General features: G+C 52.2%; 8 protein-coding genes across 8 annotated transcripts; 2 read left to right on the plus strand and 6 right to left on the minus strand.

The window, feature by feature from the left end:
• Positions 1-1155: 1155 nt before the first annotated feature.
• SEPMUDRAFT_131529 (GroES-like protein) lies at positions 1156-2067 on the plus strand (the record flags this gene model as incomplete). The annotated part of the gene is made up of 1 exon (XM_016902433.1): positions 1156-2067. The coding sequence occupies one exon, from the start codon at positions 1156-1158 to the stop codon at positions 2065-2067; it is 912 nt and encodes a 303-aa protein (XP_016764075.1).
• A 91-nt stretch (positions 2068-2158) lies between these two features.
• On the minus strand, positions 2159-3373 carry SEPMUDRAFT_154644 (FMN-dependent alpha-hydroxy acid dehydrogenase; the record flags this gene model as incomplete). The annotated part of the gene is made up of 1 exon (XM_016907573.1): positions 2159-3373. One exon carries the CDS (start codon positions 3371-3373, stop codon positions 2159-2161), a length of 1215 nt encoding a protein of 404 aa, XP_016764076.1.
• Positions 3374-4700: 1327 nt separating this feature from the next.
• SEPMUDRAFT_61349 (uncharacterized protein) lies at positions 4701-5689 on the minus strand (the record flags this gene model as incomplete). Its single annotated transcript, XM_016909559.1, has 2 exons — positions 4701-5231; positions 5294-5689. 2 exons carry the CDS (start codon positions 5687-5689, stop codon positions 4857-4859), a joined length of 771 nt encoding a protein of 256 aa, XP_016764077.1. The 3' UTR covers positions 4701-4856.
• A 425-nt stretch (positions 5690-6114) lies between these two features.
• On the minus strand, positions 6115-7158 carry SEPMUDRAFT_106140 (uncharacterized protein; the record flags this gene model as incomplete). The annotated part of the gene is made up of 1 exon (XM_016900616.1): positions 6115-7158. The coding sequence occupies one exon, from the start codon at positions 7156-7158 to the stop codon at positions 6115-6117; it is 1044 nt and encodes a 347-aa protein (XP_016764078.1).
• A 433-nt stretch (positions 7159-7591) lies between these two features.
• On the minus strand, positions 7592-9706 carry SEPMUDRAFT_154647 (uncharacterized protein; the record flags this gene model as incomplete). The annotated part of the gene is made up of 3 exons (XM_016907574.1): positions 9560-9706; positions 9287-9500; positions 7592-9205 (listed from the first exon to the last, which is right to left on the minus strand). The coding sequence occupies exon 3, from the start codon at positions 8675-8677 to the stop codon at positions 7592-7594; it is 1086 nt and encodes a 361-aa protein (XP_016764079.1). The 5' UTR covers positions 8678-9205; positions 9287-9500; positions 9560-9706.
• Positions 9072-9601, minus strand: SEPMUDRAFT_106142 (vacuolar protein sorting 55 superfamily; the record flags this gene model as incomplete). The annotated part of the gene is made up of 3 exons (XM_016900617.1): positions 9072-9205; positions 9287-9500; positions 9560-9601. The coding sequence occupies 3 exons, from the start codon at positions 9599-9601 to the stop codon at positions 9072-9074; spliced, it is 390 nt and encodes a 129-aa protein (XP_016764080.1).
• Positions 9707-9892: 186 nt separating the features above from the next.
• SEPMUDRAFT_147679 (proteasome subunit alpha type-1) lies at positions 9893-12423 on the plus strand. Its single transcript, XM_016904455.1, has 5 exons — positions 9893-10027; positions 10100-10211; positions 10272-11656; positions 11733-11762; positions 11871-12423. Exons 1-3 carry the CDS (start codon positions 9990-9992, stop codon positions 10881-10883), a joined length of 762 nt encoding a protein of 253 aa, XP_016764081.1. The 5' UTR covers positions 9893-9989; the 3' UTR covers positions 10884-11656; positions 11733-11762; positions 11871-12423.
• SEPMUDRAFT_139601 (uncharacterized protein) lies at positions 11523-12405 on the minus strand (the record flags this gene model as incomplete). The annotated part of the gene is made up of 3 exons (XM_016902908.1): positions 11523-11656; positions 11733-11762; positions 11871-12405. The coding sequence occupies 3 exons, from the start codon at positions 12403-12405 to the stop codon at positions 11523-11525; spliced, it is 699 nt and encodes a 232-aa protein (XP_016764082.1).
• Positions 12424-12527: the final 104 nt, after the last annotated feature.

Raw genomic sequence — 12527 nt, forward strand, 5'->3', positions numbered from 1 at the left:
ATACTCAGAAAATGGGCTGCAAGTGTTATAGCTGCGTGGTAGCTGTATTGAATCGCAGCTGGATCCAAGGGCGGGGAAGTGTGGTCAGTGAAACAGCAGTACCTTATGTGAGGGGTTAGAACTATATATCATGTGGCCAGAGCTCTCTGTTGGCGTTGTGGCTGCGATATCGCCCAGAAATGGAATTTTGTAGTTGATATATTGCAGGCTGCACGTTCTGGTTTCTTGAAAGAAATCAGTGCTGCTCCTCCTACTCCTCCTCCCTCTTCAGCCAGCCTGGTACGCCTCTTAAATGCGGCGGGCATGTCCTTCGCCTGTGTGTCTACGTTTGCACGTTTGCCACAAAGGCGAGAGATGGACAAACAGGTCGCAGCATAGGAGCGTCAAGCAGAAGGACGATGTATGTTTGTAAGGCAAAGCAATACATGGCCGTTCTCAGAGTAGTTAGGGGGCATGTTGCTGGCCAGGAGAGCAGGAATGAGTGATGGTGCAGTGCTGCCGCTGTCCCGCTTGGCAATGCCAAGCAGACGGGGGATCTTCGGCAAGCATTGTTAATGAATATGACGGCAGACTGAGCAACATCACATTCACCACAGACCATGATCAACTTCCGTTGCATTCCCGCCGGTGCCGAATGTGTCACAATATCAGAGGCTGCTCTACCTGCATTACAGGTACATAGTTATGTACCCCAAGGCTCCGAAAAGGGGGCTTGCAAGGGAATTCATTAGATGCAGGCTGCGGAATAGCACAGGAAGTAGTGGAACTAGGGAATCCTCGTTGCGCTCCTCAAGGATTTTGATACTGCTAACATGAGGCCTGCTCCATTAGAATCATGCACCAGAAATTCGACATAGCCTCCACGGCCAATGATAATCTTGGAGGTTCACATGTTCGAATGTTCGGCCCCGAAAACGACTTCGGCCTCGAAATGGCCCTCATTCATGGCCGGAGTACCTCCTACCTCGTAGCCAGTGACGACTGCGAGCATCGCCTATGAGTGTCTCACGACAGAGCCGACACCTCTGCGTGATATATCTTTCACCTCAGCATCAACACTTGCTCCGCCGCACTCACCACCACCACCTCCTCCTCCTCCTCCCTCTTGAACCACAAAGACATCTCAATATCAGGCACACGCGGCCATTCACCACGATGCGGCAGGCTCAGATCAGAGCATGGGGCGAGAAGCCTACGTTAGTCGATTTGCCTGAGCTGCCTCCCCCTGGCGCCGGCGAGGTCAGGATTCGAGTCGAAGCCACTGGAATCCATCGCGTAGTGCAGGCACGGGCGGCAGGAAAGCACTATTCGGCAAACACGCTCCCACATATTCCAGGAATCGATGGCGTAGGAGTGACCGACAGAGGACAAAGATGCTACTTCGTCAGCTTCAGCTCGGGATCTCTGGCAGATTATGTCAATGTTCCAAGGTCCTCATTATACCCAGTGCCACAGGGAGTCGACGCTCGACAGATAGCAGCAGCCGTCAATCCTGCCATGTCCTCATGGATGGCCTTGAAAGCAAGGACGACGGCATTACCTAAGAACTTTACAGTCCTCGTACTCGGTGCATCTTCCGCCAGTGGGCGTGTGGCCATACCACTCGCTCGTGCGCTGGGGGCAAAGAAGGTCATTGGAGCAGCTCGCAGTCAGGCGACGCTAGATACTCTCGGCCTCGATCAGACCATCACCATCGCGAGCAATGTCGAGCAGACGAACTTTGGTGAACTCGATGACGTGGATGTCGTGCTGGATTACATCTATGGACCTCTCACCATGCATCTCTTCCGGTCGTTGCAGACACCAAAACCCGTGCAGTACGTCCATATCGGAGGCTTGGCCGCGACAGACATGACGCTACCCGGTGATGTGCTGAGGTCCAAGGACATTACCATTCGTGGCTCTGGTCCGGGTTCGTGGTCGATGGAAGCACTGAGTCAAGCATTGCCAGATCTCTTGGCGGCTATGCAACATGTTCCCGAGCAGCCGGTTAAGGTGGCGCAGTTGGGAGACGTCGAGAAGGAATGGGAGTATGCGGGACCGGAGAGGTTGGTGTTTGTACCATGAGGAACAGAAACGAAGGACAGGAACAACATATTTCCAATCAATAAATTCAGTCTACCTCTATGTGTATGCCTCCCTCCCTACTACAAACCCCTCAAGCCAAGCCGAAAAAATCCCTCTCAACCGCCTTGGTATTCACAAACGTCCCATTCCCCCGATATGCATTCACATCACTCTCCCCCATCAACTGCATAGTCGTCTTCAACTCCTCCTTCAAAATCGCAATCATCTTACTAACTCCCTCCTCCCCAAAAACATTCGCAAACATCGCCGGCCTCCCCACCCCGACCGCCTTGGCCCCCAACGCAATCAACGTCAAAATATGCGAAGCCCTTCTCACGCCCCCATCCGCATAAATCTCCACCTGATCAAAAACCTCTGGATACAGCCTTCTAACCTCCAACAAAGTCTCCACAGCCGTCGGAGCCAAATCCACCGTCCGACCTCCATGATTCGAAATATACACAGCGGGAAATCCCAAATCCGCGCATAATTTTACATCGTGGGCAGTTTTGACTCCCTTGGGAATGATAGGGAGAGTCGTCATATTGCGCAGTTGCGCGAGAGATTCGATGGTGAAAGTTGCACTGTGGAGAGTTTCGCTCAAACCGGAGGAATAGCGCATTTGACGATTGCGGATGCCGTTGACGCCGACGTTGTCGACTGTGAGGACGAGGGCTTTGTAGCCGGAGTTTTCCATGCGTCGGAGTTCGGAGGTGAGGCGGGTGGTGTTTGTCCAGATGTATTCTTGGTGGAAGAGGACTTGGGGGGTGGTGGAAGAAGAATTAGAGGAGGTGGAGTTGTTGCTGCCGGGAAGAGCAGCATCGCTAATCTCTTCAATCGACAACGTTGAAGAAATCGAAGGAATATACAAAATCCCTGCTGCTCCTGCTGCTCGAACGAGATTTGTTTCGGCTCCTTTACTCGCTTTTCCGGCTTTGGCAGCAGGAGCGATAAAAAACGGAGCAGAAAATTCATGGCCGAGAATGCTTGTTTGGAGATTAATATTGGAGACATTCACGAAAGAAAAACCGTTTAGTCGGATTTTTTCCCAGTCAAAGAGGTTTTTCTTGTAGGTGACTTCGTCGAGAGATGCGGTGCGGTAGTAGGCGTAATTTTTGCCTGAGAGGGCGTTTTTGGCGGCGAGTTGCATGTCGTGGAGATTTACCATGTCGTCTAGGGGAGGGACTTCTCCTGTTACCCATTGGGAGGTGTCGAGGCCTGTGTCGGGGAGTTCTTCGGTGTCGATTTCTGCGCTGGCAGTAAGGCGCGCCAGGGCGGCTAGGAGGTGTAATGATGTAGCTCGCATTTTGTTTGTCTTGTCCTAGATAAAAAGTAGTAAAGTTAAAGTGATGTTAGAAAGAAGAAGAAGAAGAGGAAGAGGAGGAAGAGGAAGAAGATGCCGTACCACGGGATGCGTTTTATGTCAAGAGAGATAAAGATAAAAACACGGACAGCAAAAACAGAATATAAAAAGAGAGAGAGAGAAACAAGGGAAAAGAAAATAAACCAACAGGCCGAGGGCCGGAAATACCTACTTACTTGAGAGAGATCGAGGCTGCGAGCGAGCGAGCGAGAGAGACAGACAGACAGAGTAATCTGAAAACATACATAGCTGAAAATCGATCCTTACAGTAGTTTAGTCCTATACTGTACGTCGGAGGGTACACTTCCTTAGGGCGAGCGGGTGGGTAGTATGTACAGTAGGATAGGATTAATGCTCCATCCAAACATGGCGTCAACGCTGTATGTACCCGCAAGGATTTTCTTTTTAGTACGACGAAACTAGTCCGTAGTGGCTTGCTCGGGTATGTAGGGACGGTCCTTTTCTTTTTATTGAGGATGTTTTTTAATAATAATAAATATCAGAGAAGGGAGGATTTGCTAGTTGAAGGGCGTCGCTAAGGGGGGCGTCATTCAGATCGAAAAAACAACATCTTGATTCTCGAGTCCGGTTATTGCCTAGCTAGATAGGACATAAAAGGACATACACAGTCTGTAGTAGTTTGTCTGATTGTCAGTGTACGTCGGTGGTGGCAAAAAGGGATAATGAATGAGATGAACCAGGTCTTGACGGACCCATAGAGCGTACAGTAGACTGAGTACCTACAGTAGGAGGTAGTATATGGAGGTTTCAGGTCCCTTATAGGCCAAGGGCGCAGGGCAGGGCAGGGCAAGTCTTGATGATATGTGGATCCGCGGCGCTTTTTTTCCTGTACAAGACCTTAAACCGAATCGGGTAGTATCTGGCGCAAAACCACCTCCACTACATACCTATTGGCTACGGGGAGTAGTATTCGAGACTTTTCCAGACTTTTGCTTTGCCCAGAAGGCTTATCTACGCATATGGTGGTGGCTTATATTATTTCTTGGCCTACGCCTTCATCTGCTGGCTGCTGCTGCTGCTGCTGCTGGTGTGTGGGTCTGCGAGTGAATCAATTGTTTTTTTAGTTGGTGTTGGTCGGCGTTGAGATCGGGAGGAGTAGAAGTGACGTGCTTTTACAGGGGAAAGTCATTTTCTATTAAGACTATTATACCTTACCTACCTGTGTATGTCAGCAGAGCGGAATGTTTTAGTCTTGGCTGCAGTGGTTCACTCTCTCGATGCCGAAAGGCTTTTTTTTAATGGTTTTTCGGCTCTATATACGCTATCACATGTCTCTCCCGGGACACGACTCTCGCTCTGGTCATTGCCGCGAGAAAACCACCTGCCTCTCACTACAGCAGCGTGGTCATTTCTCCTGTGCATGCACTCCGTGGAGTGTATGGAGTGCATGCACAACTTCCTCTTCTCACGACGTTCTCATGTTTGCCATGCCCATTCGTGCCAGCATCCTCCGCCGACGTCGTGCCTCAGTGGCAGTAACTCTGCCACGAGTTACCCTGGTGTTCACCAAGGAAGCACGACGAAAGCGGCTGATGCTGGCATTGATCAGCGAAGCAGAACGAAGTGGCGCATGGAGGTCTGCCATAAAGGCATCCATGTCCGCTCGGAACTGTGGGATTGGCTGCGCACGAAGGTATTCTTCGCGCGTCTTCCACAGCTTGCTGACCTCTCGCAAGTCTGTTTCAAATGTCTTGCAGCACAATGCGAGGTCCCGAGTCGAGGTGTTGGGCCTTGGCACGAAGAGGTCGTTGTCGTCGAGGACGAGGTCGAGTATGTGTTGCTAAGGCGTTGGTCAGTAGCTGAGCATGTAGAGAGAAAGCAGCCAGCAGGCGGGCAACTTACGCGAAGCTCAGCAGGCAGGCGAAGCAGAGTTGGCAGTGGCTCGCGCTGCGCCTCGTCGTACACGTTTGGGTACTCGTGGAAACGATCGAGACTGCGGGAGAAGCGCATACAGTATCCACCTTTTTCCTTGCGCTTGTTGCTCGGACTTGGTACAACACTCGCCGGGTACGAGATCGGCGCCGGTGGTGTGTCCAACCGTGTCCATCTTGACGGCGGTTCTGGCGAGGCTCGTGGACTGGGCGCTGGCGAGGCTCGTGGACCGGGCGCTGGCCATGACTTTGGCTTGCGGCGAGATCTCGTCCTCTTCGTCTTCAAGAGGGCGACGTAGGGAGTCAAGTCGGGTCGGATGACTTCGCGAGGCTCAAGCGAGTCGTCGTCAAACTTGAAGTATGGCATGCTGATGGTCTGTGTTCTGATGGCGCGAGCTGCTCGTCTGGCGCTGGATTTTTCACGTCGCAATGGGAGCTGTCAAGGAGAACGTGTCAGTATACCGTTTTCGTCTCGTCGCACGCGCGCCGGCGGATGACTCACTTGGTGACAGCAATGGAAGACGTCTGTGGGAGGAGAGCGCTGTCCACGGCGGTGTTGTTGTTACTGCGGCTGTGAAGTGGTGAGCTTTTATGAGCGTTGTTTTGGCGGCCTGGAGTGAATGTGAGGCAGGAAAAAGTCAAAATGAGCGAGCGAGCAAACAATGCTCAAAATAATAACAATACCGGTTACCCATTGATACAGAACGAAAAAGCACCCATCACACTGTCGTAAGTCGTTCACATCATCGCAATCGTACCGCGTCCCTTCACACTTCCTTGCACTGTCGATTTTCACCTATAATGGTCCTGCTCCACACTTTCAACACTCGAACTCCTCCTCGCCGGTCGACTCCTACTCCTCGTCCGCGCCATGGCCCGCCTACTGAGCGACCTCATCTTCTCCCGAAAGCCAACGGGCTTGTCAACGTCCCTCTGCGACTCCCTCACATCGTCCATGTCCCTCCCGCGCTGCGGATATGGCCCCGCAGGCACAGCATAGGGATCACCCATACTCCTCCTCACAAATACCTTCTCCTCTTTACGCTTCGCATATTGCCGCTCCGCAGCCTGCGCCGCAATAGCACCCACCACAGCGCCTCCAAGCGTGCTAATCGCGCCGCCTTTGCCGAATTTGTTTCCTAGGAATCCACCAGCTGCCAATCCAGCCAGATTCGCACCTAATCCTCGTTCTCCTTCCGAAGCACCGAAGAAGTCTCTGCCCCCTTTCTTGGGGTCGGAAGGGTATCTCAGCGCCTTTTCCGTGATTGAGTCGTCGTTGGAATATCTCCGAATTCTTCTCCTGTCTTGATAACTTCTTCTGGTTCTTCTTCTTCGATCATCATCATCGTACTCGCTATCATCGTCGTAATACCGATCATCGTAGCTGTCCTCCGACCTACGCCCACCACGACCATACCCTGCTGCTACGGCCGAAGGGGGAGGGCGATTTTGCATGTACGCTCTCTGTTGGTGATCCTGCTGCCAGGCGTCCTGCTCCTGCGCATACGCTTTATTGTCATCATACGGAGCCATTTGATTGAACGAGTCTGGGCGAGGGGAGAACTGGTCTCGAGGAGGAGGAGGAAAGGGGGAGAAGAAGGAGGAGGACGAGTAGTCTTCCCCGGCTTGTCCTGCATCGCGGCTATTATATGTGTCCTCGTAGGGCACGTAGCCTGGTTCCCGTGGGGGTCGCGGGACTGACTCGTAACGGTGATCATCGAGGGAGTCTGACGCTTCTGGATGGTTGGTGCTGTAGTAGTAGTGCCCTGTGTGCCCTTGCCCACGCGCTGGACCACCACCTGCGCTACGGCTGTAGCTATTAAAGTCACAGGACATTGCTGGGATCAGTGGGATAAAAAGACTGGAGCTCTCAATGCTGATGCGAAATTCAGAGTTCACTGTACATATATCATTATATACCAACCACGCTGCGTGCTGCTTTCTCACGTCATCGGCTCTGCAATGTTGCGGTGTTGTCTCTATCTGCACCAGTGGACTTGGACGCACTTGGGCTGCATTGCATAAAGACTGCTTCGTATGACGCACAGGGATACATTGGCATAAATACATATATGTGCCAAGACGTGGAGAGGATGGGATGGCTACATGTAGTACCTCCTTACCTGTAGTTGATGAAGGCTGATTATTGGTTGCAACTGCATAACAATTGCAAAAGTGTCACTGTGCGAGCTGTCTGGACTGTACTTTGTATAGGAAAGATTGCTTCTCATATTCGTTCCTAGTGAGCTCATCCAAGGAGAATCACCTTTTAAGTCCCACTCCTCAGACAGTCCGAGATGTCCTTGATGGGCAAACATCTGACTACGCCATCTACAACCGCGAAGCAATGTCTCTGTCGCAAAGTACACTCTACACACGGCCTCAGCCCTGCAGAACCCTTGTGCCACAAGCTTTGCAACCCTCTTTCGTTGCACCATAGACAGGAAATAGTGCCGCCGGATACTACTGGAAGTCTATCCCCGGACCAAAACTGCAAGAACTTGATGTACGACCTCAGCGTCTTTGGCAACTGACTTCCACGGTAGTATACTGGCTGTCCCTGGGAGTCGTAGCACTCGACGACTTGTATCCTCCACAATACGACCTCATTTTTGGGTTTCGATTGAAAGGCGATTCCGAACGTGGGAATATTGTCCAGTCTTTCGTATATGCAATGTGCTTTCCTGCCGCACACCGGACTTGCTGCTGGAAGGGTACATGTATCTCGTTGATTTGTCTCGACCCAGGCTAGCAAATCTTCCATTGCGTCTTGGAGTTGTCTGCCTGCTTTTCGCTCGGATGCCAACTCAGCCTTCAGTTTGGCGATGATGGCGTCTTTCTCTTCGACTTCTTTGCTTTTCGCATTCACCTCTTCGAGCAGTACTACTGAGTCGGCCTGGGCTTGGTCGTAGCTGCTCCGTAGAATCGAAACCTCTTGTCGCACAGTGGTCCAAAATGATTCCAGGTCTCCTGCGATGTTCTTGCGATCAAATCTTGAAGTCGGCGGAGCGCCCGTCTTGACTGGCACTGGCGAGTGTAATGCCTCATCGATGCTGATGTCGTCGGAAGCGGGTAGGCTGACTCGGCGCGAAATTTTGCTAAGTTCATCGAGCATTTGATCTACGCTTAATCGTCGTGTTTCGGAGGCATAGCCTTCGTCCTCGGGGCTGCTTGCTCTTCTGTCCGCCGAGACTTCGCTGAGTGAAGAGTCTTCATATTCCTGCAGGAGTTCTGGAATCGGACTGAGTTCCCGACCACAGGCCATGGCTGCAGTGCTTCTTTCGCGAGGAAAGACTGGTGGAAAACAGGAGTTCGTATCGCAAGAGGATGCAAATGCAGCGAGAAGCATCCCCATTGATAACAATCAGCTTTCAAAGATCCCTGTCACAACAATGCGCAATAACAACATCCATGTCGGGGATGGACAGCGGGCCAACGAGGGGTGGCCCCAAAAGGGAAGAGCTATGCAGGCCTGTGAAATCCATTAAATTGGGATGTGCCCATGTGGCCAACCACATCTTGCCCCCGAAGCTATTATCATTTCATGACGCCACGGGAAGGTTGCTTGAAAGTTTGGGGGGCGAATGATATCTGTCTGAGCAGCTCTGAGTCCTAGGAGCAGCAGTGGCAGTTACTGTAGCATCGGTGGTTGGGCACAAAGAAAGGAGAAGTATATGTTTGCGACAAGGGAGCAGCGTAGATTGCGCGTTCTGTGGTGTATGGGCTCCGGATCAGAGAGATCCTGCTTGCTAGAACTCCTCCTGCTCTCGGAAAAACAGGCCAAATGAGATGATGGTGCCGTAGATGAGCAGACCGCCGACAATGCTCATGATCATAGCGGGAATCTTAATCTGATCACAATGTGCAAGGACGATAGGCAGCGCTGGAGTGTCGTATCAGCAAAAGTGCGTCCAAGTCACAGCTTCGATAGGTATGCAGCATCTCTTGTGTGCACGTCACGTACCAATTCCCATGACCACCAGAAATCCCGTCAAGAACCTTCCCAATTCGACGATGCTATTGCTCCCACTGTCCATGAAGTCCTCGTTTGCTTGTGCCTTCCCGCATATCCAGTTGGGCAAAGGCGCGATTATGTAGGTTGCGACAACGAGCAGGGTGAGGTAGGACTCGAAGAGGGCCGAGGAGAGGATGACCAGGAGGAATCCAATGGCCAGTATCTACTGTATTGTCAGCATAGCGCTCGAAGGCGACGACGTGCAGCTGCGGCACAGCATACAAATGAGAGCACGATGATGGTCTTGAGCCCAGCCATGGCCATGGCTGCGGAGGTCCACGGAGGATGAGAGTCGTTGGGGTGTAGTGTGGTGTCGCAATCGGTGTCTGAGGTGTCTTTGCTTTGCACAGCAGCACGGTGAGCCGGCGGTGCGAGGTTTTGAGCGTCGTCGTCGTCGTCGTCGGGATGCGGTAGTTCTATAGTAGTGGATGGCGTCTCATGATATAGTGAACATTGAGGCTCTGACGCTAGCGCGTAGTTCTACATGAGGTACTGTGCCTTAGTCAAGGTCGCCGCGTTGCGCTGCTACCTACCACCTACCTACCTGACCTTCACGTGAAGCTCACCAAGACCACCACCACCTCACACCACAACCTCGCACCTCTTCGTGCCACATCTCTGTCATCCCTCCACAGACACTCCCACCGGCACGATGTTCAGGAACAACTACGACAACGATTCGGTCACCTTGTAAGCGTCGCCAGCAGATACGAAGCTCGCGAGAGATCAAGACGCTCCATCTAATCACTTTTCCTACTCCAGCTCACCGCAAGGCCGCATCTTCCAAGTCGAATACGCACAAGAAGCTGTCAAGCAGGGCTCGGTGGTCGTGGGCATCGTCAGCAAAACACACGCCGTGCTCGCAGCTCTCAAGGTGAAATACTGCCGTCGATAGATGCGCCTCTCGCATAATCCATGCTAACCCATCCTCCAGCGCAACGCCGAGGAGTTGTCATCATACCAGCGTAAGATCATCGAAATCGACACCCACTACGGTATTGCTCTAGCCGGACTCGCCTCCGATGCTCGCGTCCTCTCCAACTTCATGAAACAGCAGTCTCTCGCCTCAAGACTCACCTACGACCGACCCATTGCCCTGTCGGAGATCACATCGCGCATCGGCGATCGCGCGCAGACGAATACACAACACTATGGAAAGCGACCGTATGGAGTAGGTCTGCTCATTGCAGGCGTGGACGCCAAGGGTCCGCACCTCTTCGAGTTCCAGCCCAGCGGTGTGACGCAAGAGATGGTGGCATGTGGCATTGGGGCGCGCTCCCAGATGGCAAGAACATATCTGGAGCGTAACCTGGACGAGTTCGAGGGGTCGAGCAGGGAGGAGCTCATCAAGCATGCACTCCGCGCGCTCAAAGACAGCTTGAGCCAGGACAAGGAGTTGACTATCGACAACACTAGTTTGGGAATCAGCGGCGTGGATGAGAAGTTCAAGTTGTACGAGGGCCAGGAGATTGCAAGCTGGTTAGAGACGACGTTTGAGAACAAGCCAGAGGGTGAGAGTGCTGAAGGCATGGAGGTAGATTCGTAAGACCGCTCACGATAAGGCGGCTAAGAGCCCTCGCATTGCAGCAACCTGACCAGGAAAAGACTGCCTACGCCAAATGTAGGGGCGGAGGTGGGATCACAGAGCAGCGATAATTAAGCACTGCTCATAGACTCCATGAACGATGGAATGTATTATACGCAGCGAGTACTGCCGACGTCTAGCTTCCAGCTACCATCATGAAGGCCCAAGTGAGTACCACTTTACCGGCCCACCCATCGGCTCTCCCGCCTCTCTACCTTCTAGCAATGCTACGCAACACCCTCCATCCTCACGCCAATCATTCGGCAGTGTGATCCGCGCAAGAATGGTCGTCTCCTATCGTAGTACCTACCATAGGAAACATGATCCTACATGCTTCAAGCCCCACACCCCGACATGCCTTCAACGCTCATGCATATACAGCTCTGGGCATGAGGAAGTGTGCTCAGGACATTGAGCGTGGTCCTAGTATCATGCGCTTCAACTTCGAACGGCCACCTATGTTCTCACAAGTTTCCTTCTTACACGACTTGCGCGAACCTCGTGCATGTCATGCCCCCAATGAAAACATATATTGAAGCAAAAAGTTGGGTGGGCGAAATCTGGGTGGTTTCGCGACTCTGCTGCTCCGTATACACCGTCTTACTTCTTCTTTCCACCTGCCTGTGCGTCCTCTGAAGATTTTGTCGTCCCGGCCAAAAATCCTGCAAGATCGAAGTTCTGCATCTGTACTGCCGCGCCTGCACTGCCCGTCAAAGGGCTCTTTTTGCTGATTTCTAGAAAATTTTACCTTCATTAGTACGTGTCGCGGATTTTTCGGCACTTCACCCATCTGTGTGTGTGTCTACTGACCTTCGAATTCCTCTCTGGTTTCCGGATCCACTACGATAAGACAACAAAGTCAGCATATCTATCACTCTTCTCTCTTGTTGATTTTCTCCTTTCCTCCCAGGTAGTTTTTATTTTCTCCTTTTGCTTCCACAAACTTACTATTGTCCATCAAGTAGGGCATTCCAAAGATCAAAACCACCGACGCCAAACCCATCAGAATCATCGGACTCTTCAAGAAACTCAAAATACTAAATCCACCTCGTTCTTGATAATATTGCTTCTCCGCTCCCGCTCGCACTTCAATCCTCAACTCATCTCTCCCTGTTCCAAACGGCTGACCCTTATTATCCCATTCATTTCCTCGAAATGTCGCCCAGGCGCTGATATTCTGCGAGCCACCCTCTCCTGCATACGGTGCGACGTCTACGCGTAGTGGAGGGAAGAAGTAATCTCGAGAGTGGATGGTGAGTAGGTAGCTGGCATCGGGTAGATCGGAGAAGAGGAACGTGTTGTCTCGTCGCAGGGGCACGTCGTACAGGACTCCAGGTGGGCCGAGAAGGATGGCATGGCTTGAAGAGGGTAATGTGGATGGATTTGGGAGGAGTTGGGAGGGAGGGATCGAGACTGTCAGACGTGCTGCCGAGGCGAAAGCTGCGCAGGCGACGACGACGAGGGCGTTGCGTATTGAGGCCATGGCCATGGTAGGAGGTACCTGTATGCGTGTGTGTGTGTGAGGTGCGCTAGAGTTCACTTGACGGCAGTTGACATGTCATTCACGCAGCTTGGAGAACTAACTACAACATTTGGGGTTAGCGT

The sequence above is a fragment of the Sphaerulina musiva genome (assembly GCF_000320565.1).
Source record: "Sphaerulina musiva SO2202 unplaced genomic scaffold SEPMUscaffold_2, whole genome shotgun sequence".
Lineage (NCBI taxonomy): Eukaryota > Fungi > Ascomycota > Dothideomycetes > Mycosphaerellales > Mycosphaerellaceae > Sphaerulina > Sphaerulina musiva.

Coding starts and splice junctions, on each gene's coding strand:
- SEPMUDRAFT_147679 (XM_016904455.1), top strand. CDS start 9,990: ATGTTCAGGAACAACTACGACAACGATTCGGTCACCTT. Junction 10,028..10,099: donor GACAACGATTCGGTCACCTT/GTAAGCGTCGCC, acceptor TTCCTACTCCAG/CTCACCGCAAGGCCGCATCT. Junction 10,212..10,271: donor CCGTGCTCGCAGCTCTCAAG/GTGAAATACTGC, acceptor CCCATCCTCCAG/CGCAACGCCGAGGAGTTGTC.